The 24,805-nt window shown below is 46.5% G+C and overlaps 1 protein-coding gene across 1 annotated transcript in view; it reads right to left on the reverse strand.

Annotated features, from left to right (window-relative positions):
• The window catches only part of PGM5 (phosphoglucomutase 5), a 209,984-nt gene extending 186,488 nt beyond the window's left edge, over nucleotides 1-23,496 (reverse strand). Inside the window, exons 1-2 of the mRNA XM_077759298.1 lie at nucleotides 23,479-23,496; nucleotides 22,882-22,941 (exon numbers count right to left, since the gene is read on the reverse strand). Of these exons, the coding sequence (XP_077615424.1) occupies nucleotides 22,882-22,941; nucleotides 23,479-23,496 (78 nt within the window). The remainder of the gene's footprint in view (nucleotides 1-22,881; nucleotides 22,942-23,478) is intronic.
• Nucleotides 23,497-24,805: the final 1,309 nt, after the last annotated feature.

Genomic DNA, 24,805 nt, shown 5'->3' on the forward strand with positions numbered 1-24,805 from the left:
CTCCGGCGGCACCGACAGCCGTCCCTCCCCGCGCCGACCCGGCGGAGTTCGGCCTCTCCCTCCCAAAAGTTTGCTCCTGCGCCGGATCGCCCGAGGCGCTGGCAGTTTCGCGCCTCAGCTGGACTCCCTTTCGGGGTGGCCCCAAGTCCGCTCCCGGGCCGGCTAGCCCGCCCCCGGAGACCCTGCTCGCGCGCCCGGCCCAAGCCTCCCCCCTCTGCAGGGGATCGCTACTCCCCGGATCACAGCCCCCGCCAGAAAACAGCCTGGGGGTGGGGGAGGCGGTGAGAGCTTACGCTGGACTTGGGGAGCTCTCCGAGACCCCCAGCCTCTCTCCCCTCCCACAGCAGCCCTGTCTCCCGGTCTCCCCACAAGTGGGCAGTTTACAGGCACAAGTTTCTCTTTTGAACATGGACGAGGGAGGGAGTTGGGAGGGGGGCTGAACCCTTTGCCACCAGCGAACAGCCCCAGCCAAAAATAACCCTGGAAAGGCAAACTGAGAATTGTTATCTTCTGCCAGCGCTGAAACTGGAGGCTGAGCGTTGCGTGTGTGTGTGTGTGTGTGTGTGTACACACCCCACCACGACCATTTGTTGCAGGGAATCACACACTGTCAGGCCCTTCAATCCTGAGGGACCCACCCAGCCATCCACCCTTTGCCCTGGGCTCTCTCAAGGCAGCACAATCTGCAGTGTGGAAAGTTTTCTTGTTTGTTTGTTGTGGTGGTTGCAACAACAGCAAATCAGACATATATTCTTTTCTCTTTCTTACTCTTCTTACCCTCCCTAGCCTGGTGCGTGCTTAGAAACAGGCTTGTCCCACACTATCTTTCCACAGGGCTGAGCTCCTACCCTGATTAATCACATTCAACAGGAGGAGGGCAAAGCCCTTAATATCCCGCAGGAATGAAGCATAAACCCAAATGGACAAGGAAAAGGCACCAGGGACTGTTCTGGGTCCTTTCCATGCTTCTTTTCATTCCGTGGGGGCTACGGATGTTCTGCTTTGTCTCCGTAAAGCCCACCTAAAATCCAAAACCAAGAAAAGCCCCATAGAAGACAGAAATGAGAGCATGGACAGAAAGGATAAAACCCAAAGAGAGAAGAAACAATTGTTACTTTTGCTTCCATTCTATCACCTTTCACCCTCCAAGCATTTTTGCACCCACAACACCTACTGTCCTGAAATCTCTCGCGTCTTCTCCTCCCCCAAATCCTGTCCACTTGCTGGGACAAAGCTTGACTTGCTGCAGGGCTAGAAAGTGTTTGATCGTCGTGAGAAGTCTGTGAATAGCAACACTTCCTATTCTAAGTGCCCTGTTGCAGTTGCTACAAGGCTCTGTATCTGCTTTCTCTTCGGAGGCTCAAAACAAAAGGAGGAGGAATGGCGTTCATAGCCTTCCCATTTTACTGATGGGAAAAGAGAGGCTTTCTGTGAGATCGAAGGAGTGGCTAAACTGTCATCTGCAGTAGGTTCCAATTCTGCATGGCCCCTCCCATTTTTATGAATATCATTGAAGTACGATAGGGAAAACTACTAACGCCATCAACTGAATTGTGTTGGGACTTTATCGCAATCCTCTTAAATATCAAAGTCGGGTTACTGTTGGCTGTTGTTTGGGGTTTTTTGTTTTGAGAGTTTTTGGGTTTTTTGTTTTTTGGTTGTTGTTTTTTTTGCCTCTACTTTCTCCTTGGGCCTCCAAGAGCCCAAGCACCAAACAGCTACAGAATGTCAACCCTTTAAGGATCTATGTATATTTCTACAGTGTGGGGTTTTTTAAATCACTGTCTAATAACATTTGATTTTGCAAGGAAGGGTTGTATCATTCCTGGAAGAACTTCGAGCGAGGAGTAAATCCTTCGCCTCAGTAGAGAAGAGAAGGACTCAGCCTCCGAGCCTCAGAGGCGACCAGAGGATCTGCAAGACTCCATCTCTCCACCTCCAGCAGTTTCCTCCTATCAAAGCTCAGCTCCTGCCGAGGGCTGAGGACGAGGCATGGGCATCTCAGACAAGCTTCTATAGTTTTATCAGCCAAGAGGGAAACCTCTTCCCTTGCTCTAAGCCCCAGATTCCCAAAGACTCTGATTGGTCCAGCTCAAGGCAAGGTGCCCAACCACACAGCCAGACCCCAGAGTGGAAGTGAAAATAGTTCCTCCAAAGTAAGGGGGTACCATTCCCCAGAGGGCAAGAGATGGGTGACCAACCATAACTGTCCATCACATAACAGACACCTTCACTGACTGAGTCTTTTAAAACTTTTGTTTTCATTGAATTCATAAACCACTTTGCATCACTCATAAGGAATGTTTCATGTGCTGCTACACCTTTCCATGGACGCCTTTTCTCCTCCAGCTGTATGAGACCTTGAAATAATTCCTTAAACTCTCCTCGCCTCCGTGTCCTCACTATGAAATAAGAACTATTATAATCCTCACCTCACTAACCGCCGGGAAGATTAAAGCACTTCGTACGGCGGCCCGACAAACAGAAAGGCGCTCAATAAATGTTACAGATTCCTAGTATCACCATCAATATCATATTTACCATTACTACTAATGTTCTATAGAGCGAGAACTAGTGTATATCTTTGTAGACCACCACTGTAGTCTTCGGGCATAAGCGATCCGTATTCTATACATGTTTGGTGAAGGATCCTGTGGTTTTTGACAGTGGAAATACAACATATAGAGAGCCATCTGCCCTTGAAACATGCACAAAGAGTCTATGAACTAAAGAAAAATCTCTTCAAGGCTGCCCTCAAAGTTGGGCAAGTTAGTTCCAATAAATTTGTGACAGTGATGGAGAAAGGAACCTGAGACGCGATGCCTTGTCCTGAGCTGCTCACCGGTAAGATGAGAAGGGTGGATTAGAGCAGTGCTTCCCAAAGGGCTTTCCTCAGAACCCGAGGGCCCCCGGCATGCCGCGCGGAGAAGAGCTGCATGCATGGTCCGGGCCCTTAAAAACCCCACACGCTCGGTCTCATTCTTGGAGCTTCACGTTGCACATTTTCACACTAAAAGCTCTGAGAGCTTTTTTTTTCTTTTTTAATTTTTTAAAAATGTTTTTATTTATTTCTAGGAGAGAGAGAGAGACAGCGTGAGCAGGGGAGGGTCAGAGAGAGAGGGAGACACAGACTCTGAAACAGGCTCCAGGCTCTGAGCTGGCAATCAGCACAGAGCCCGACGTGGGCCTCGAACCCACGAACCATGAGACCATGACCTAAGCAAAAGTCGGACACTTAACCGACTAAGCCACCCAGGCGCCCCAAGCTCTGAGAGCTTTTAAGCAGGTGCTTCTCGACCTCAGCTCCCAGCCCAGTTTGTCTGGGGAGAAACTCAGACTGGCTTTGTGACTATGGCCTGGGGACAGCCCCCACATCCCCTTCATCTGTCCCGAGGGGGCTAGGTCGGGGATAAATACACTTTGCTGATTTTAAGGGGCTGGTCACCACGCTGGGCTGAGTCCCAAGCGTCTCTGCAGTGTAGCTCACAACAGAGGGTGGCCCTGTTTGCTTACAGGTGCCCTTCAGCCTTCTCTGAGCCTCTAGGGAAAGGCGTCTCCCTGAGAATTCCAGGCATCTAACAGGAGCAAGGATCTACCCTCCCCTCCCTTTGGGATGACCTTGCTTTCAAAAAGGTGTCAGCTGCCATCTTCATATAGCGGCTACCCTCTACCCTCGCCGCCTCAGCTAGACCCTCATTTCCCCCTCTCCCCAAATAGGGGAGCCAGGGTTGAAACACTTAAACTTTATCTTGCAGATTCACAAACAGCACGTTAGCATATTAAGGACTGTGAAGTTCCACAGGAAACAAACCTACTTCACTTTAACCCAGCACTTCCAGATTTCACTTGACCATGGGGCCCTTCTGCAAAACACCTATTAGCAGATCAAGGACAGGAATATTTCATGAAACTCTTTAGATCTCTGGGGTCCCTTCCAGCTACATCATTCTATAATTTCCTTTTACTTGTGAGGCATTAAAAGATTAATTTCTATCTGGCTCTTCCATTTAGGAACGTATCAAAATGTGCAAAAGGGAACAGGTAAAATTGCCCAATTAAAAAAAAATACCCTTGAGTGATTTCGAGACTTAAAATGAATTATATATATTTATATGTAATTTTATATGTTCTGTTCTTCCACACACCCCACCTGCACCCTGACCCCCTGCTCACAGGAGAGACTGGCACACTTATTTGGCCCATGATGGTTACACATTCCTGTTCAGTCACTGTACATGAGGAGTGCTTAAAACACACTCCGGACTCACTGACTCTAACAGCCGAAAAAGTACAAAAGATACAAGAGAAGAGGAGAGAACGCAAGTAGAAAACATCACGGGTGGACATCCAAGGGGCACCAGCCCCTTGTTAATCAGCCCCAAACAGCTTCTGGCCCGGGGGAAGTCAATTACAGATTTCTCCTGAAACACACCACCTTCCACCAAGCTTCCTGTTCCCCAACAAATGAAAGAACACACAATAATTTCAACAGAACTTGCGGCTTCTCTACTTCCTTCACTAGAAGGCCACTGAGTGAATGTCAAAGTGACAGAAAGGTGCGCGTCACAGGTGCCTCTTATCTCTGTATTCTTACATCTTGAGCTTCAGAACTCAGTTTCCCACCTTCATCAACGACGGCCTGTGTGGCCACGGACAAGTTACTTACGCTCTCTAAAGCTCAGTTTCGGTGTCTGTAAAATGGACATAGTGCTACCTGCCTCCCATGGTTGATGATCATATTCAAAGAGGTAATGTGTGCAAATTGCTTAACACGGCACCTGGGACTGAAGAGCTTAATAAGTGCATATTGCAATGAAGAGATGACTATGATTTCTATCACTAAAACAATTACTGCTATCATAATAATTAGTAAAACAGCATTATCATAACTACTATAGTAACGATTCTTACTCTTTGTTTCACACAGTATTGTCTTTGAAGGCAGGAACAGATTATGTGTAATTAACCTTTTCAGTAAGGCATCCACACGACATCACATGCAAATGAGCAAACTCCTATTAGGGATGAAAGAATTTATTGGGGTGCCTGGGGGGCTCGGCCAGTTAAGTGTCTGACTTCGGTTCAGGTCATGATCAGGCTCTGCGCTGACAGCTCGGAGCCTGGAGCCTGCTTCGGATTCTGTGTCTCCCTCTCTCTCTGCCCCTCCCCCACTCACGCTCTATCTGTCTCCTTCAAAAACAAATAAACATTAAAAAAAAAGAGAACTTATTTTTACTGACCCTTAAATGATCTGTAAGTAACTGTGTGAAAAGAGCCTTCAGCCTAAGGCTTGGAAGTCGTTTCTCTGGAGTTTGTTTTTGGAAGTAGCCACAGGCCACGTAGGAATACTGCAGTGCGGTTATGACTCTGAGGCCAGCACAAGGAGTTGGAAGACTCATGGAGGTGTGCTTTCCTGATCAGTGAATGTTCTGGCTCCAACTCTGACAAGCAGTTAATGTTAATTGACCACCTTGTAAAAACTTGTGGGGTTTGGAAAGCAAAAGGTTTTATTTTAATTCAGTTCTATTTAAAGGAAATAGGGGGCGCCTGGGTGGCTCAGTCGGTTAAGCCTCTGACTTCGGCTCAGTTCATGATCACATGGTTTGTGGGTTCTAGCCCTGTGTCCGGCTGGCTCTGTGCTGACAGCCCAGAGCCTGGAGCCTGCTTCCGATTCTGTGNTAATAGGACAGTGATCTGCCAAAAATGAATCTTCCATTTCCCCCACGGTATCTAGAAGTATGATGTATGGGAACAGAGTATCAACAAGTTTGTAAGTAATCTTATTAAAGTCCCGGGGTGCCTGGGTGGTTCAGCTGGTTAAGTGGCCAACTCATGATTACAGCTCAGGTCATGAACTCACAGTTCATGAGTTCAAGCCCCACACTAGGCTCTGTGCTGACAGCATGGAGCCTGCTTAGGATTTGTTCTCTCCCTGCCCCTCCCCCACTTGCCCACGCTCGCTCTCTCTTTTTTCTCTCTCAAAATAAATAAATAAACTTAAAAATAAAATCATATCGAAGTCCTTTATAAAAGGCAAAAAGTTTTCCAAAGCTATCTCTGTACTTTTTTAACAGCTGAATTTTGTTTCAACTTAAGGCTTCAAAAAGAAACACAATTTAGGTCTTTATTAAAAAGGAAATGTACTTTCCCTATTTCACTAAAATTACATTCTAATAGTTATTTACAATCAGAGCCCACATGGAATTTTTCTTGGGTGCTTTTTATGTTTTGGGTCATAGGAGGGGACCTCCCCCCAATAATATTTAACATTCTTATGTAAAGTCATTTTTTAAAAGCTGTTTTCTATCCATCTACATCATAGTGCTAAATATCAAGTATGTCATGAGAACCAGTATTCCTGCGTTATGAATGGATTTTTTTAGCCAAGTAGCCTGGGTGAAATTGTATGACTAACAGTGAAATGCTGCATTACAATAGCCAAGGTATGGAAACAACACAAGTGTCCGTCAATGGACGAATGGATAAAGAAGATGTAACGTACATACATAACGGAATATTATTCAGCCATAGAAAGAAAGAGATCTTGTCATTTGGGACAACGTGGATGGATCTAGAGGGTGTAATGCTAAGTGACATAACTCAGTCAGACAAAGACAAATGCCATATTAATTCTCCCATCTGGAGATGAAACAAAACAAAGAAAAAACAGACAAACAAAAAAACAGACTCCTAAACACAGAAAAAACTAATCATCACCAGACGGGAGGCAAGTGTATGTGTGTGTGTCGGGGGGGTAGATGAAATAGATAAAGGGAATTAAAAGTACACTGAGTAATGTACAGAATTGTTGCATCACAATATTGTACACCTGAAACTAACATAGCACTGTATGTCTGTTATATTCAATCAAAAACCAGAAACGCTGTGTCACAAAGACCAGTCTGTTTTCGGGTTGCGGGCAGATGCCATTCCCAGGCCCCTCAAGGCCAGCCCAGGCCCAGATTTCACTCCCCCGTGTGTCAAGAACCTCTGTCCCGGGGCGCCTGGGTGGCTCAGTCGGTTAAGCCTCTGACTTCGGCTCAGGTCATGATCTCACAGCTCGTGGGTTTGAGCCCCGCGTCGGGCTCTGTGCTGACAGCTCAGAGCCTGGAGCCTGCTTCTGATTCTGTGTCTCCCTCTCTCTCTGACCCTCCCCTGCTCACACTGTCTCTCTCTCTCTCTCAGAAATAAATAAAACATTAAAAAAAAAAAAAAAGTCCCTCTGTCCCAACAATTCTATGTGCCCTGCCTATGGAGATCAGTTTTCTTCACAAGATTCTTCTGGTCTTCTGTTCATTCCCTCATAGCACTACAGAGAGCACCCATATCTGAAACGTAACTCAAGCAGAGACATAACACACCAACAGCATCTACAGTCTGGGGTTTTCTGGACATGGTGTTTTAATCCCTCACTGATGCTAATGATCAGGGTCTCATGGATTAAAATGACTGTCAGCTTCAAAGGGAAGCTCATGGGCACCTTCACTGTTGGGGCATTTTTTTTCTCCCTTGTGTCTGATGTTTCATTGGAAGCCAGAAAATGGTGGCTTGTCATTTCTCATGGAAGTGATGGGTGCAATTTTGGGCAGGAGCTGAAATGAACCAGGAGGTTTTTACCCATCAGCAGGTGTCTTCGTGTATCTGAGATACTTCCCCTTGAGATGCTGACTTACGTGAGGACACCATTAGAGAGAGTTGCTGAGAATTAAACAGTAACCTCTTACCATTAACCCCACCAGGTATCCAACACAGGATACGACATCCCTACGCTGTGTCCAAACCTTTGACAGATATTAATTATTGGGATTCAAGAATGAGAAAACGGAAGTTCTGAGAATCCTTGAGGATTCCAAAATTCTTGCTATTCCATAATTTCATAACACTTTTCTTAGCTGCTTTTGAAAAACAAGTAGCCATAATGATAAGCAGATGACCTTTTATTTCCATAACAGGATATTTCTATAATAGGATTATATGAAAGGCTCCTATGTCTTCTTTTAAATATATATATATAATAACACGTACATGGCTTATTATTACTATGAACCAATATATTGTGGCAAGATTATAAAACCCAATAACATAAAAATGATCTCTACCTAATGCGGGTAGAGGATGACAGAAAACATTAAAGAAATTAACATTAATACAAAATAAGTGTTGGGGCTCATGGACGGCTCAGTTGGTTAAGCGTCCAACTTAGGCTCAGGTCATGATCTCATAGTTTGTGAGTTCAAGCCCCACATCGGGCTCTGTGCTAACAGCTCAGAGCCTGGAGCCTGCTTCAGATTCTGTGTCTCCCTCTCATTCTCTGCCCCTCCCCTGCTCACATTCTATCTGTCTGTCTCTCTCTCTCAAATATAAACATTTTTTTTAAAACGCACACACAAAATAAATGCTAAATAAAAATCACTTAAAACTTGGAAGGTCATACCAAAATAGTGAAATGTTATCTTTCTTTAAGTGAAATTTTTTGCCCCACAAAGCATCAAGTGTTCTCTCCAAAAGAATTCATATAATGTAATATTCAGATCTCCTGGCAAGGTGAAGGGCACGACAGAGAGGCAAATGTCAGAATGGTCGATTTGAGGACATATCTTGCTTCCAAACTCTGGCATTTCTTAGAATACCATGCATGTAAAAAGTATTGTGACTTGGGGCACCTGGGCGGCTCCGTTGGCTAAGCATCTAACTCTTGGTTTCTGCTCAGGTCATGATCTGACAGTTCATGAGACTGACAGTTCAAGAGCCCTTGCTGGGCTCTGCGCTGACGGCGTGAAGCCTGCTTGGGATTCTCTCTCTCCTTCTTTCTCTCCCTCTCTCTCAAAATAAATAAATAAGCTTAAAAAAGTATTGTGCCTATAATTTTATTAATGTTTCTTAGCAAGACTGACTCACTATCAGCAGGACCCTGAACGCCGACTTACAGCAACAAATACAAGAACGTCCCACTGATGCTTCTCTTCTATGGCTCCTTTCCTGGGTCCCAGAAACATCGACCTAGACCTTCAACTCCTTGTATCAATGTGTCCTGCTCTCGCTTTCAACTTGAAGTCTGTGGATTTCTTCAAGCCAGTAAGGTCTTTCTATGGACTCCGGACCTTTAATTCTCACAGAATTATAACTCTTCTTCCAATTTTCCTGACTTCTCAGCTGAGTTTTCTCAGCATCCAGAATTCAGGAATCCAGAGAAATTCCCAGGAAATGCCAGATAGGAATTCCCATATGGAAACGCTTTCCTTTGCTCCTTTTCAGAAGAAATCACAAAGGAACACAGAGCTCTGCTGCTCATCTCCACACTTCCCCTGCTTGCTGATGGCTGTCACCTCTTGAGGGGCTCAGCTCAAGATTTCCCCTCCTCTGGGAGCAGCCCCAGTGCTGTGGGACGGGCTCTCCGTGGTTATGAACTTACTACAGAATTCTGCACTCCCAGCCCAGGGAAGGATGTCTGGCCCAGCTGGGTTCTCTGTCTCTGGAATGTGAATATTGGAATCCAGACAAAGAGAGAGACTGGGGGCCACTGTGGTTTGGCCATGTTGATAACGTGTAAGAGAGGGATTAAACTCACAGCTACCTGTCGCTCACATCCCAGGAGCTGCCCTAAATCTCCCCTTTTCCAGTCACCAGATAGATGCTTAAGATGCATCAATATCCTTGATTAAATCCTCCCATGCTTTAAACAAGCCACAGTTAGTGTCTGTCGCTTTGAATCAAAAGACCCTTGGGGCGCCTGGGTGGCTTAGTCGGCTAAGCGTCCGACTTTCGCTTAGGTCATAATCTCGCGGTTCGCGGGTTCGAGCCCCGCGTCGGGCTCTGTGCTGACTGCCAGCTCGGAGCCTGGAGCCTGTTTCAGTCTGTGACTCCCTCTCTCTCTGACCCTCCCCTGCTCACGCTGTCTCTCTCTCTCTCCTAGAAATAAATAAAAACATTTAAAAAAAAAAAAAAAGACCCTTAGCTAACACATTCTTATGCCCCGGTCCAGTTCCTTTCATTTTCCAGAAACAGGAGGGAAACTGCCTTACTGACTTAAAAAAGAAAGAGACAACACAGGAACCCATTTATGGAGCATTTCGAAACACACAAAGGAAGAGTCTGTACAGTTTATGTCATGCGCCTGTGTATACGTGCCCAGAGCCTGAACCGAGTGTGTCTCTCCATCAAGATCATGGTTGTCCTAGGGGGCAGGGAAACATGGGCCAGGAAGAGGCACAGGTGGGGACTTCAGTAGTTCTGGAAAAGCTTGGTTTCCACGGGGCAGTCAGACCCAGTTTGCCTGAGGCTGTTGAGTTGACACTTGTTTACCCCAGCCTGGTCCTCAATAGCAGTCCCTTCTCTCTCACAAGAAGCCCAGTGTGGATGTGAAGTTCCATGGCCGCCCCTCAAGAACAGTGTTTTTTGGGGGCGCCTGGGTGGCTCAGTCAGTCAAGCCTCCGACTTTGGCTCAGGTCACGATCTCACAACTCGTGGGTTTGAGCCCTGTGTCAGGCTCTGTGCTGACAGCTCAGAGCCTGGAGCCTGCTTCGGATTCTGTGGCTCCCTCTGTGTCTCTCTGCCCCTCCCCTGCTTGCTCTCTCTCTCTCTCTCTCTCTCTCCCTCTCAAACATAAATAAACACTAAAAATTTTTTTAAATAAAATTTAAAAATGAACATTTTTTTTGAAAAAAATTTTTAGTGTTTATTTATGTTTGAGAGAGACAGAGAGTGTGATTGGGGGAGGGGCAGAGAGAGAGGGAGACACAGAATCTGAAGCAGGCTCCAGGCTCTGAGATATCAGCACAGAGCCCAGCACGGGGCTCGAACCCACCAACCGTGAGATCATGACCTGAGCCGTAGTCAGACACTTAACCGACTGAGCCACCCAGGCGCCTCCCAATTTGGATTTTTACTTAGGATCTCAGCATGGTCTGCTCTTACCCTGAGTAGGCATGGCCAGGCCGACCACGGGCAGTTAATGCTCCCACATGGGGATCTGGAGGTTTCACCTTAACCAGGATCACCCTGTTAACACCTGCCAGGCTGCATCCTGAGTCCTGGGCGGTCCTGCCTCACGCCCCGCCCCCACCCCATGCCTCAAGCCCCAGAAACAGCAAAGCTTTTAACACAGCAACATCAAGAAAACCCCTGGATGTGTCCACAGGCAAGAAGAGCCATATGTGAACTCAGAAACATGGAGTCAAATTGTGTTTTCTGTCTAAAAAGGCTGTTAAGAGCTTCATTCGGAGCCAATCCACAAAACCAACAGAAATTACAAGCGGAGGGAAACCAGAAGACGGGCCTCACGGTGGAAAGCACTGGTGATCGGCTCAAGATGGTCTAAAATATTTGTTTCTGAGATAAATATTTGCCTGATGATTTGGGTATTGTTTGTAAAAAGAGGAAAAGCAGCCATGGGTTAGGAAAAAAAAAATACATACATATATATATATACACATATATATATACACACATATTCCTGTGTGAATCTTAGCATGGAGTTTTCTCTAATTGGGAAGGAAGACAACATTTCCATCCAGAGTGAATGCCTTTGTCGTGGCTGCTTATTCTAAAACCAACAGCTTCTAAATAAAAAGTGTAGAACTATCTCTATACTCCTGTAGGGTTTCCTCTGCTCAAAGTCCACCATTAACGACCCTTTCTGCTAAAACCTGCCTCTCTGATGAAGAGTAGACANGCTCGGTGCTCGCTCCATTCTGTGCGCAGCCCCCCAGCCAGGAGAGCGACATTCCAGCAGGCCCTGATTTAGGGAGACATTTCCATATCCTACCCCCAACCAGCTGGAAAGCCTCCACTGCTTTTGTGCGAAAGATCTAGCTCCTCTCGTCCAATCTCCTGATTTACAAGTCTAATTCATTTCACCAAACATGTGACAGAAGGAAAAGGAGCAGACCGGCCCGCCCCTGCTAGATTGCCCCAGACCAAAGCTCTTGCGTTTTCCTTCCGTGAAAATAAAAATAAAGATCCAAACACGTTTTGCGGGAGATGCAGGGCCACACTGGCCATCCATCCCCTCACTCGGACCACACAACCTTGACTCATGGCACCGGAGGAAAAACAAGTTTAGCAACTACATCCACCACTAGGCTCACTCCTGCAGGAAAAGGAAACTATAATAACAAGTCCAATGTCTTGTTATTATTTTATATTCTTATGAAAGAGGCGCCACAGAGTACGAAGTTTAAAAATGTGTCACACTTTCTCTGAGAGCGAGCTACTTAGAGAGCCGATGTTTACATGGCATAGCCCTCCCGGGCCAGGGTCATGAACCTCAGCTGTCTGTCCTGCTGCGTTCCGGAAGGAGGGAGAAGGTAAATGGGCCTGCCAGGGGTCAGGAACTTAGGGAAGGAGCCCATGGGGGAAAAGGAAGTAATCTATTTGCTAATTATGAAAGTAATACACACAGGGGGCGCCTGGGTGGCTCAGCTGGGTAAGCGTCCGACTCTTGGTTTTGGCTCAGGTCATGATCTCATGGTTTGTGAGTCTGAGGCCCGAGAGTCTGGCTCTACAGAGAGCCTGCTTGGGATTCTCTCTCTCCCTTTTTTTCTCCCTTTCTCTCTCTCTCTCTCTGCCTCTCCCCTGCTCACGAGTGTGTACCCTCTCTCTCTCTCTTTCTCTCTCAAAATAAATAAACCTGGGGGGCCAGGGTGGCTCAGTCTGTTAAGTGTCCACCTTTGGTTCAGGACATGATCTCATGGTTCGTGAGTTCGAGCCCCACATTAGGCTCTATGCTGACAGCCCAGGGCCTGGAGCCTGCTTCCGATTCTGTGTGTGTCTCTTTCTCTCTGCCCCTCTCCCACTTTTCTCTGTCTCTCTCCCAAAAATAAATAAACTTTTTTAAATTTTAAATAAGTAAATAAACATTAATAAAAAGTGAACATAAAAAAGGGGCACCTGGGTGGCTCAGTCGGTTAAGTGTCCAACCTCAGCTCAGGGCATGATCTCACGGTCTGTGAGTTCGAGCCCCGCGTCCGGCTCTGTGCTGACAGCTCTGAGCCTGTTCCGGATTCTGTGTCTCCCCGTCTCTGCCCCTCCCCAACTCGTGCTCTCTCTTGCTCTCAAAAATAAATAAAACATAAAAAAAAAAAATTAAGTAACACATACATACATGCAGCTATGCTAAAATACATGCATACATACCCATTTTTTAAGTATGGCTTTTACACAGATAATCAGCCCATAATGATCTTTCCAGCTAATCAACAAGGCAAGTCTTCTTTTCTCCTTGTCCTGCACCTTCCTGGTCTCCCTCCCCGCTGCTTTTTTTCTTTTTTACTTCTTTCATATATAAAGGATAACTCACTTTGTCCAATTTGTAGTCCCCTCCCCCATTTCCCCTACACTACCTATTTACGTCGCCGCTGGGCCAAAACTCAGCTCCCTGCCTCAGGTTTAAACATCAGGCACGTGAGAAGGCACCACTACATACATCACCCACGCTGCCTTATTTAATTGTTGATCACATCTATGAGCAACCTCAGGATTGCCAACGAGAGTCAGAGCTGCCTCCACGTAGTCTCAGCAGGAAGAGAGTATTACGTGAAGTAAGTTTTAGTCAAAAGGAACAGCCCTTTGAAACCAAATCAGCCTCGGAAGGTACTGATTGCAAGTGCACACGCGGAAAATGGTCCAACAGCACCACTCACAGTAAAGAGCTGTTAAGTGCAACGGAGCNNNNCCGTACACACACCCCCACCCCATCTCTGCAGGAAGACTGTGCGAGTGACAGGAAGCCAGTGCAATTAGTTTGTCGTCGCTTGAAGAGAACACACAGATGCCAGCAAATCCTGGGGAGGAAACGTTAAGATCAAGTTTTGCTCAACAAGGAACGACTCCTAATTGAGACAACTGATTTTCATCAAGAGGCTCGTGGTGCCTGGAAAGGCAGACCAGGGAACCCTGCATTCCATCTGGTGTATATAAATAAAGTGTTCCTTCCTTTCTAATCAAGGCTCGCCCCAAAACGCAAACAAATCCAGACCCGAGGAACTGCCTCTTCCAACTTGTAACTGACTCGCCTTCAGGATTTCCAGGTCGGAGAGAAATACACCTCCCCTCGGGGATCATACACAAATTCACCCAGTCTGCTTCTTTTCCACACGGAGCAACAAAGCCATCACACTTCCATCCGCCCTTTGGCTCCTTCTTGGTTAAAGTAAGAGAAATCTTAGACGTCTGCCTCTCGATGGCAGGCTCCAGGCGAGGGAGGCTTGGTGAGGGAGGCCAGGCTGGAAAAGCCCTCTGCATGGCTCTGTACTAGAGCAAAACCAGAGTAGAGAGGTGCACGCAATTATGGCTGCATTTCAACTCCCCAAACCCTACAATTAAAAACGGAGAGTTTTTCTTTGTCCATTTCTATATGTGTGTGGGTGAAAAAGTCACTCTTTTAATTAGCTACATTACTTAAATTCATCAGACACTGACTCTACCTTCACTGTGGCCGGAGAGATCCCATTCAGGGCCCATTTTCAGCAGCTTTATCGTGCTCAAATCGAAGAGAAGAATCGGCATTATGAGTAAGTTCCTTTAATTAAAAAAATTAAGTAGAAAAATTAATTTAAAAATTTCAAGTATTTCTTTTAATTAAAAAATTTTTCATATGTTTATTTGTTTTGAGAGAAAGAGAGAGACAGAGTGTGAGCGGGGAAGGGGTGGAAAGAGAGAGAGGGAGACACAGAATCTGAAGCAGGCTCCAGACTCTGAGCTGTTAGCACAGAGCTCGACACGGGGCTTGAACTCCCAAACTGTGAGATTGTGACCTGAACCGAAGTCAGACGCTTAACTGACTGAGCCACCCAGGTGCCCCAGTCTCATTTTTATTTTTTACACACCCATTCCACCAGGTGGTATAGTCAGGCAAGATCCTAAACCTTGCCCAAATATATTATTAGAAAATGCTATTCTTACCATTCAGTGTCTAACAACACTTTTAATAAGCTCTTCCCTTCATCCCTTATATTCTCTATTAGACAAACCCCCTCAAATTTGAAATCATAGATACCAAAATGTCACATCTAAAGAGCATCTGGCAACTGCCCAGTCCTGTAATTTCCTGGGTGAGGGTGTTGAGGTCCAGACCGAGTTAAGTCATTTGTTCCCAAAGTCTTAAATAAATAAAACAGAAAATGGCTGCTTGACAATTCCCACTCACGTTCAGGGGCAGAGGCTGAGGGCCATAACGTGTGGCTGAATTATGCTTCATTCCTGCCTCTTCATTCAGGAATCTTAGAAATTCTTATTTTGAGCCAGAGTCAATGATCTTCTGTTTCAGATTCATTGAGCATCTGTCCTCATGGGGGGGTAGGGGGATGGGTCATAAGGCATCCTTATAACTTAACAACAGAAAGACCATTTAGTCAGTTCAAGAAACTGGCCCCGGGATGGGAGCCTGGCTCCTATCCCTATGTCTGGTAAACGTGGCCAGCCCATTCAAAGCTGCCAGAATTGAGACTTTGGACTCTCCCTGATTTTGATTTGTGCATGAACGATGTATTGTGTTGGGACAGCTTTCCTCGCTGTTAGTGAGCATGATTTTTTTTTTCATATTTTATAATGAAATCTTAAATTTGAAAGTACATATTAGTTTATTTCATGACCTCTTATCCTCCTAAAATTTCCATGTGGACATGAATGATTAGTTTCTGTCTCTCTCCCCAGTGACCGCAAGGGTATCCAGTGTGGAGCAAGCACTCAATAAATATTTTTTTGAATAATGAGCCCATCACACCTGAGGGCAGCATGAGTGTTGTGGAATGCCACACCCCATAAATGATCTAACACGTGTCTCATTTCAGCCATCAGTATCAAGGGCGCGCTCTCTCTCTCAGCTCTTTCTGTATCTGCTTTTTCAGCATTTCCCAATCTTGAGTCATTCCCATCCTACCTTCAGTAATTTGTCTCTGTCCATGACCTCTACTAGTATTTACTTATTAAATAGCCTAAATTTCTAAGTGTAGAGACATGTCTTCGAAACGGTAGTTTTATTGCTAGTGAAGGCCAGGATCACTTACTCTAAGTGCTTGTAATAACAGGTTAAAATGTTGAGGGTTTATCCACACTCTCTCTAAATTCATGGGGTACATGCACACACTTTGGGAAACAACTGTGTGACTCAGTCGGTGTTCTCAACATCCCTATAAGGTAGGTAAGGAGGATGAACATCGGCCCAGAGAAACGAGGTGGCAGTCCAAGCAAGATGGTGACCAGATAAAGGCAAACCATGATTGGGAAGCCAGGTATAAGAGTGTTGACAATACCAACTCCATCTTTTTATTAAGTTTATTTATTTATTTTCAGAGAGAGAGAGCACACACACTCATGAGCATGAGAAGGTGAGGAGCAGAGAGTGAGGGGTAGAGAGAGAATCCCAAGCAGGCTCCCAGCTGCCAGCACAGAGCCAGATGTTGGGCTCGATCTCACAAACCATGAGATCATGACCTGAGCCGAACTCAAGAATCAGACACTTCACTGACTGCACCCCTTGCAGCTCTGCTGAGATACCAATTCCGTCTTTGGCCCTCCATCTTGGTCATGTCCTCTCTTGGGGCTACTTGTTCGGGGCCCTTTGGAGATGAATATGCACACATTAGAAATACCCGCCAAGGCCAGGATGGGGGGACTCTTCCTTTGGCCCTCCATAAATTGGTTGAAAATAACAGTCTCTCTTGTTCCTAACAGAGATGATGCCACAAGATCTAAGTAAAGGTTAGCTGTCAATTAGGTGCACGTGAACCCTTTGATCTCACTACCATGAGATGTCCTTCTGCATGTCCTTCACTCTATAAAATCTGTGGTCCAGTCTCTGTGGAGAATAGCTGTGTAGCTCTGGGCTGTCGCCGGCCCAATCCCTCCTATCAGTAAGTTCTCCTGAATAAAACCCTGTGTGTGCTCTATGGAGTCGCCTGCTTTGTTCTCTGGTCTCAAAGTGCCATCTCAGTGGGAAGACTGTCCCTCCTCCACCTTCTAACACCGGATCTACTGACCCTCAGTGAAAGCCCTTACCTCTGCTCCCCAGATCCTTGTTTCTCCAAGTGAGAGTGACAATCCAAAACCATCAGTATACCCTGGAGGCCTGTACACAGTGCAGAGGCTTGGGCCCCACCCCAGGCCTGTTCAGTCAGAACTTGCATTCTAATACGATCTTAGCTGATCCAAGTGCGTGTTAAGGTTCGAGAAGCCCTGGGAGGTCTAGACCAATGATTCTCCAATTCGGCAGCACACTAGAACCATCTGGGGAAACTTAAATAATAGCAATGCCTGGACCCAACCTCCTGGAGATTCTGATGTAAGTGCCTACGGTCTGGCCAGGTTGTTTTTAAAAACCCCTCAGCTTATGAAAAGCTGGTGGAGTACTACAAGGAGAGTCTGCACGGCCAAGTTTATAAAGCAGGGGTCTAGATCAGTGGTTCTAGAATTTTGACTGCCTCAGAACCATTCGGAGGGCTTGCTAAACTACTGACGGCCTGGCCCCAGCCCCAGAATTTGTGGTCCAAGAGGTCTCTGTGGGGCTCAAGAATGTGCATTTCTAACAAGTTCCATGTTGGTGCTCCCTGTCCAAGGACCACATTTTGAGAATCCCTGGTAGCAAGACAGTCTGTACAAGATCAAAGTTCAGACTCCTTCCAAGAACTTTTCAAGGCCAATATACATGCTGTCATTGAAGCAAGCATCTTAAGGGTAGAAAAAAAAAAACCCAACAACAACCCCAAACTGAGTTATAAAATATTTAAGGCATTTCATCTGTGAAGTATCTCAACGTAAAAAATGCCACGAGGTAGTTCCCACCTTCGCTTGTTTGCATCCTCATCAGATAACTTTTCCAGCAGAACGCGGTCGAAACAGAGATTGTAAAAATATCCTGGGATGCAGCCCTGAAAAAGCAGGCTCAGGGTTCCAGCCCAGGTGGAGGTGGGCGCCATCCCTGCTTGTGTGAGGAGCGCCCTCTGGAGTTCGGATGCACGTAGTGCCCTGTGCTGACACTGGAAGCCGAAGTTCTTTTGTTCCATCCTCCGGAAGGCATTCCAAACCGCTCTGAGGAAACCCCTTGAACCCGATTCGACTAAGACAGCAAGTCTGCTTGAAAGTTCTTTGCTTTTGAAAATGAACTGTTGGGACCTCATCAAGATTAAAAGCTTCTGCACGGCAAAGGAAACAATCCATAAAACTAATAGAAAACCGACGGAATGGGAAAAGATAGTTGCAAATGACATATCAGATAAAGGACTAGTATCCAAAATCTATAAGGAACTCCCCAAACTCCACACCCAAAAAACAAAGAATCCANGCTATTAAAAAAAAAAAACAACAAAAACAAAGTTCTTTGCTTTTGCATCACACTGATACACGGCCACAAAGAGAAGACCACCAGCTACGAGGTTTCTGTTTTTTACAATCAGAGTTGACAAAAATAATAGTAAAACAGAATCATAGTGAATCCGCAGCACTTGATCATTAGTCTGTGCAAAGCCCTTCTCTTGTTTTATTCTCTTATTTGTGATCCCCCGGCTCCTCCCCCTTCACTTTTAGGCAACCTCTCTAATACATGAGATAAATGTCTTCAAGTCTCTGTAGCATGAGGTAGGGCAATCGTATGTGCCTACGTGGCTTTACATTACATAGCAGCACCCTATCAGGGTTTTTTTCTTATCATTACACTCAACATCATGTTTTTAAGACCTACTGATGTTGCTGTATGTCCCCCTAAGATGCACGACCACGCTTTGCTCACGGAGAAGTCGTCTTCACACATCTGTTTCTCACGCTGAAATCAGCACGCTTTTGAGTCGCAGCATTTGCGACTAAGCAAGACTGTTTGCTGGAGTTAATCTGACACCAGATGCATTTCTCCCTCTTTTAGGACTGTGACTAATTCCTTTCCGCCCCATGTGGCCGAGCTCACTAGTCGGCATCACAGGTGTCTTCCTTAAAAAGAAAAAGATTTTTGTCCCTTGGTTTCCTGACCATACCTCACCCTTACTCCCCACCCCCCCAACTTTTGGACTCTTTTTTATCAAGTTTGCACCAAAAAGCACAGAGATGGACAACTCCAAGAGAAAAGTCTCTGTCTCATCTATGATTTATCCTTACTTGAACAAGAGCACTCCAGCCTATGGAAAAAGTTTTTTTTTAATGAATAGCAAAAAGTTACCCCCATCTTGGATTACAGATTACAGATCAAAATGAAAAAAAAAAAAAAGAGTCAAATTGCTTATCGGAGAATGTCCTGTTCTTGCTCCTCTTTACTCTTTCCGCAGATGTGAGTACTAAGTCCAAAACCAAATTCTCTCTCCCCAGAGGGAAACCCCCACCAACACACAGGAGGGGGGAATCTGGCTCCTATAATAGCACTTAGTTAAAATGTATGATTTCCACATGGACAGTAGAGATAAAGAGGCTGCTTCTTGGGGCCCGTTTCCAGCCCAATCTTTTAAAATATGTGAAATCCTATTTATTTATCAACCATACCCCCATAAAGTGATAAATGTAAGATACCAGGATTTAAACTATAAGTAGTGTTTATAAACTATTAAAAAAAAAAACTATAAGTAGTGTTTTTCTCAAGATTCTGGAATGAGCCCTTCATGAATGTGTAGCAATAAAATATTAAAAACAACTAGCGTGTGTTACGTGTTTATAACGTTTCAGGCACTGTTCTCAGCATTATTTCATGCATTTTCCCATTAATCCTCATAAACCTATGACAAATTCGTTCTAATCCCTGTTATAAAGATGAAAGACGGGAAGAGTCAGGGATGAAAGCGAAAGGACTCTTCAATCCCATCCTGCAAGATTAGCTCATCCCCCAAACCAAATGAGACTTCCTTCTCCTCCTGAAGACGTACTCTTGGACTTGTCTCTCCCTTCGGAGCCCAGCCTCCCCCGCCCCTCGGACTCCCGCCAAGCCCCGGAAACCCCTATCTGTGCCCACCCCCCGTGTGGCCTCCTCCCTCCTGCCCTGAACCCCTCACAGTCACTGACCCCCACCAGCCCAAACTCCGAAATTCCTTGAGCCTTCCTTTAAATCTTGCCCACCACACGCTCTCAGTCTCTCCCGCCTCTCGCCTCGTCTGCCAATCCCTCTGCCTTCGCTGCCCTCCTACGTCCTGGCACAACACAGCTCCTGCCTCGGCGTCTTCCTTCGTTCCAGCTGCGGTCCCATGAGCCTCCTGCCCCCCAGGCTGGAGCCTGCGTCTGGGAGGGGTCTCTGCCCCACCCCTGGGTCCCCAGCTCCTGCCCACCAGCGGTCATCAGGGGGCCCGCCGAGTCCTCAAACCCCGTCCCACATGTGGTTTCCCAATGTCGGCCATTAGTCACCTGTGTGACCCTGGGCCTCACCTTCCCCCTGTAGGAAACCCCGAGCATGAACCAGATTTCAACACTGTCCAGGCCTCTCAGCCTCCCCTGACCCAGGCCCGGAGACGCTGGTCTGCCACGAAGGCCCCTCCTTTACCCACAGCATCTGCGGCTGCAGCTCTGGGTCGGCTCCAGAACTCTTCAGTCCTGGCCAGAAAGCCTTCCCCTCCCACTGCACCTGAACACCCTGGCCAGGCACTTATGACCGTCCNCGGGATGCACTGAAAGCAGATGAGTCTCCAGACCCGGGGCCAGGCGGCTTAGGGCTGTATGGTACGTACTTTGGTTTTCCGAATATCATGATGTTTTGACCTCATCACCAGCCGGGCTTGCTAAGGAGAGATGGCCTGTCCCAGGTCTCGACAATTCTTGGTGATAACAAAGAACCCAAACTTTAGAATGCAGCCCAGAGCCATGTTTCCTTGAAGTGGCTCTTATACCCGAGGAAACCATATTCCTCTGCCTTAATCGTCCCAGGGCCAGGTAGCACACACCCGGTGGGTACCTAACACCCACCAAAATTATTCAGATTAGCCCTGCTTACTCTGCCCTGCCTTGCCTGTCCTCCAGAAATCCCAATAAAGGCTGGGCCCTAAGGAGCACCAGGGTGGCTGAGTCGGTTAAGCATATGACTTTTAATTTCGGCTCAGGTCATGATCTCACGGTTCGTGGGTTCGAGCCCCGTGTCAGGCTTTGCGCTTGACAGCACAGTGTCTGGTTGGAATTCTCTGTCTCCTTCTCTCCCTGTCTTTCAAAAATAAATAAACATTAAAAAAAAAAAAAAAAGCTATGCCCTAAATTTTCCCCTTGCTCCTGTCTTCGGCCCCCAGATAACCTTGTTGCTTGTTCCGTGACTCTGCGTGGCATGTGGTGACCACTCTCTAAGACCTGGGGGCATAAGCTTCTTCCTGCGAAGCCTCCTCATTTCTCCTGTGGCCACACTGAATTCACCATACCCTTCCCAACATGCACATTCTCAGAACAGGGTTCCACTTTGAACCCCATTTCTTATTAACTATGCAACCTCTGGCTATTTAATGTGCCCAAGGCTCATTAGAATTAATAATAATCCTGGTTATCGTAAAGACTTAATGAAATAATACATGCAAGTATATACATTATATATTTTAGTAAAACTTATGTTTAAATTATATTTAAAAATTTAGATAGGAGCTGATACATGATAAGTAAGTGTTAGGTATTAAGACTTATTTTTAGGGGCGCCTGGGTGGCTCAGTCAGTTCAGTGTCTGACTCCTGATTTCAGCTCAGGTCATGATCTCATGGTTCCTGAGTTCAAGCCCCATGTCAGCATAGAGCCCACTTAAGATACTCTGTCTCTCCCTCTGTCTGCTCCTCTCCTGCCCCCTCAAAAATAGATTTAAACACAGAAGAAAAAAAAAAAAAGACTGCTATTTTTATTACTGGATTTACTTTTCGATCCTTGGAGCACAGCAGTCTCACTGAAAGCAAAGGGTAACTTGATGGTTCTAGAAAGGACTGGAAGCCAACTTGGTCATCTTTTTGAATGAATGCAAAGGTAGCTCCATATTGCCCATCTGAAAATTAACTTTAGCGTCCACAGTGTGGTGGGGGCAGGGCAGGCTGGGGAAACTTAATTTGCATAGCATTTTGCATGAGATTTAAAAACAAACTGACATTTGGTGACAGGAACTGGGGGTGGGTGGAAGTGGGTGGAGACGGTGGGGGGAGGGGGCTCAAGAAGATCAGAGGAAGTTGAATCCATGGACCATTGCTGGCAAAACAAGGGCAAAGATCAATAAATAGCAACAGTCCTGTGGCCTTGAACTTCACAGATGGTCAAACAGATTATGCACCAGCTGTCCCAAAGAACTGCCTCTTGCTCCTCAGGCCCGGCTCCAGCGTGTGCCCATGCCAGGGAGGAAAACCTGGGTACTTCCCGCCACTCGGCATCAAGGACCGAATGGATCGTGGACTGAATGTTTGAGTCCCCCAGACTCATGTGTTGAAACCTAACCCCCGATGAACTGGCATTAGGAAGCGGGGCTTTGGGAAGCTTACAAGCATGGGATTAGTGTTCTTATAGGAGCTCTCCCCCCCCACCGAGAGCTCCCTCATCCCTTCCACCATATGAGGACGTGGCCAGAAGATGATGGTCTATGGACCAGGAAGAGAACACTCACTAGACACTGAATCCACCTTGATCTTGGCCCTCCCAGCCACCGGAACGGTGAGAAGGCATGACTGAGAAGCTAAACCATCTACAGTATCTGTCTTCGCAGTGGAAATGGACGAAAGCAGGAGGCAAGCACAAAGCCCAGCCAGCAGGGCACTCTGTGTTGAGAGTTCCCCAGCTGAGACAGGGTCGGGACCTGGTGGGGGTGAAGATCTAATAGGAAGTAGGTCCCTGAGAGGAAAGCTATAGTATTTTACATATTTTTGGATCCTTTTTCTAGATCTGCGTATTCGTTCACTTTTACCAACTCTGCTGTGACACCTGCATTCTGCCACCTCTATGACAATCTGATCTTTTTCCCCCACACCCTTAACGTACCTTCCTTCCATTCCTGGCCAAGCCATGTTTCTTGCATCTGATGCTCTTAAAGGACCGTTTCTTGGGGCGCCTGGGTGGCTTAGTCGGCTTAAGCGTCTGACTTCGGCTCAGGTCATGATCTCACGGTTCGTGGGTTCGAGCCCCGCTGACTGCCAGCTCAGAGTCTGGAGCCCGTTTCAGAGTCTGTGACTCCCTCTCTCTCTGACTCTCCCCGCTCACTCTGTTTCTCTCTCTCTCCTAGAAATAAATAAAACATTAAAAAAAAAATTTTTTTTTAAAAAGGACCGGTTCTTGTCTTGTCTCAGCAAGACTTCAGTCTTTCCCCACCCAGTTCTCTTAGCAGCAACTACCAACTGCCAGTGACGACCTTTGCAAGGAATCCAATGTGCCAGCCCTCAACTAGAAGATTTTTAAGACTTCTTTCAGCTTTAATGTCCTTTGATTCAAACCTAAGCAAGGCCCTTTGGCCACATGGAGATACAGGTCACTGCAAACCAACCAGTTGGATGCCCCGGAAAATCATACTGCTGGGGGTCAGGAAGGTCGGCTTGCTCCCCACCACAGGCCTCCTAGAGCAGACGCAGCCAACTAGCCAACCTGCTTCAGTTCTACCATTTTGTCCACCAAAGACTAATTCAGTGATAGCTTTTTCAGACTCCTCCAAAGGCTGCTACAGTTGATCCTTCGAGTAGGCTGGGTGTGGTGCTTCCCCTCAAGCCCCACCTCACCGGAGCTGGCACTGCACTTACATATACCCCAGGCTCAGGGTGTAAAACCAGTCTGGCCCAGCTTCGAGCCCTTAACTCCCTCGATATAATATGGCCACACACAGGAGTTGCTGAGGTCCTTGATGTGGTCATGGTCTTCTGGATCCTGAACTCTGTGGCCTCAGGCTCCCCAGGCATCTGTTCCTGATCGGTCCCTGACCCCTTTCTCAATGTCTTGTTCAAGCCCCGCTTCCTGTGATCTGCTGTGGACACTCCCCTTTGCTAACAATGTGCACTCACCTCTCAGAACATGTGATCCTTCGGCCACTCCAGCCCAGTCATCTGTGAAGTCAGCACCACAGTCCCATGTGGGCCCGTGACATTGGCACTCCTGCTGAGAGAGACAGAGAGACAAATACACAAATATCCAGACACAGAGCAGGACCAGGAAAGACTCCTAAGTCCAATGGAGAAACATGGAAGACTGAACGCAACGCTTTGTGACTACTTGGTTCCGAAGCCACAGAGGGGAGTTTGTAATGACATAAGCCCATAAGGACAAAGAAAGCAGAAGAAGGATCGTCACCAGAACAGAGAAGCCAACAAAATTTCAGGAGCCGAAAACGGGGGAGCAGAACTGTTCAGGTCAGCCAGACAATATGACCTAAAATGGGGCTTTACGACATGGGCCCTGCAACAGAGGACTGACCGACATTGTGAAAAATGCTTTCAGCTCTGTGTTCTCAAAAGTTCCAGAAACCTGGTTCAGATAACCTGTTATCAACACAACTTCCCTTTTATCTGTCCTACATCTAACTCGATGTAATCATCAGTGACTGTCTTCTTCTTCTGACTCCTTATCTCACAGGAACGCACCTCAGGATGCCTAAGGGGCTCTAAAGCCTCACAAACTCCAGTTTATTTGGGATGACCTGTGCCCAAAGTCACCCCAAATAAATACACAACGGGAGTAACGATGTGGTTGCTGTGCAAACACGGCTCCAGGACCACTCCCCGACCCTCCAGTCCTTCAACACGCCACACCAAATCACCCCCTCAGCCCCTGTCCCTTCTGTACAAAGTCTGAAGTCACCCCCTGGCGTCTCTGCTACTGAGTCTTGCTCCTTATTCTTCTGCCGCAAGTTGGCATGAGCATCCGTCCCTCCTCTGACAATCATTCTCATGCTTTCATACATACATATATATATACATACATA

This window comes from Crocuta crocuta, unplaced genomic scaffold, assembly GCF_008692635.1.
Source record: "Crocuta crocuta isolate KB4526 unplaced genomic scaffold, BGI_CrCroc_1.0 scaffold41, whole genome shotgun sequence".
NCBI lineage: Eukaryota > Metazoa > Chordata > Mammalia > Carnivora > Hyaenidae > Crocuta > Crocuta crocuta.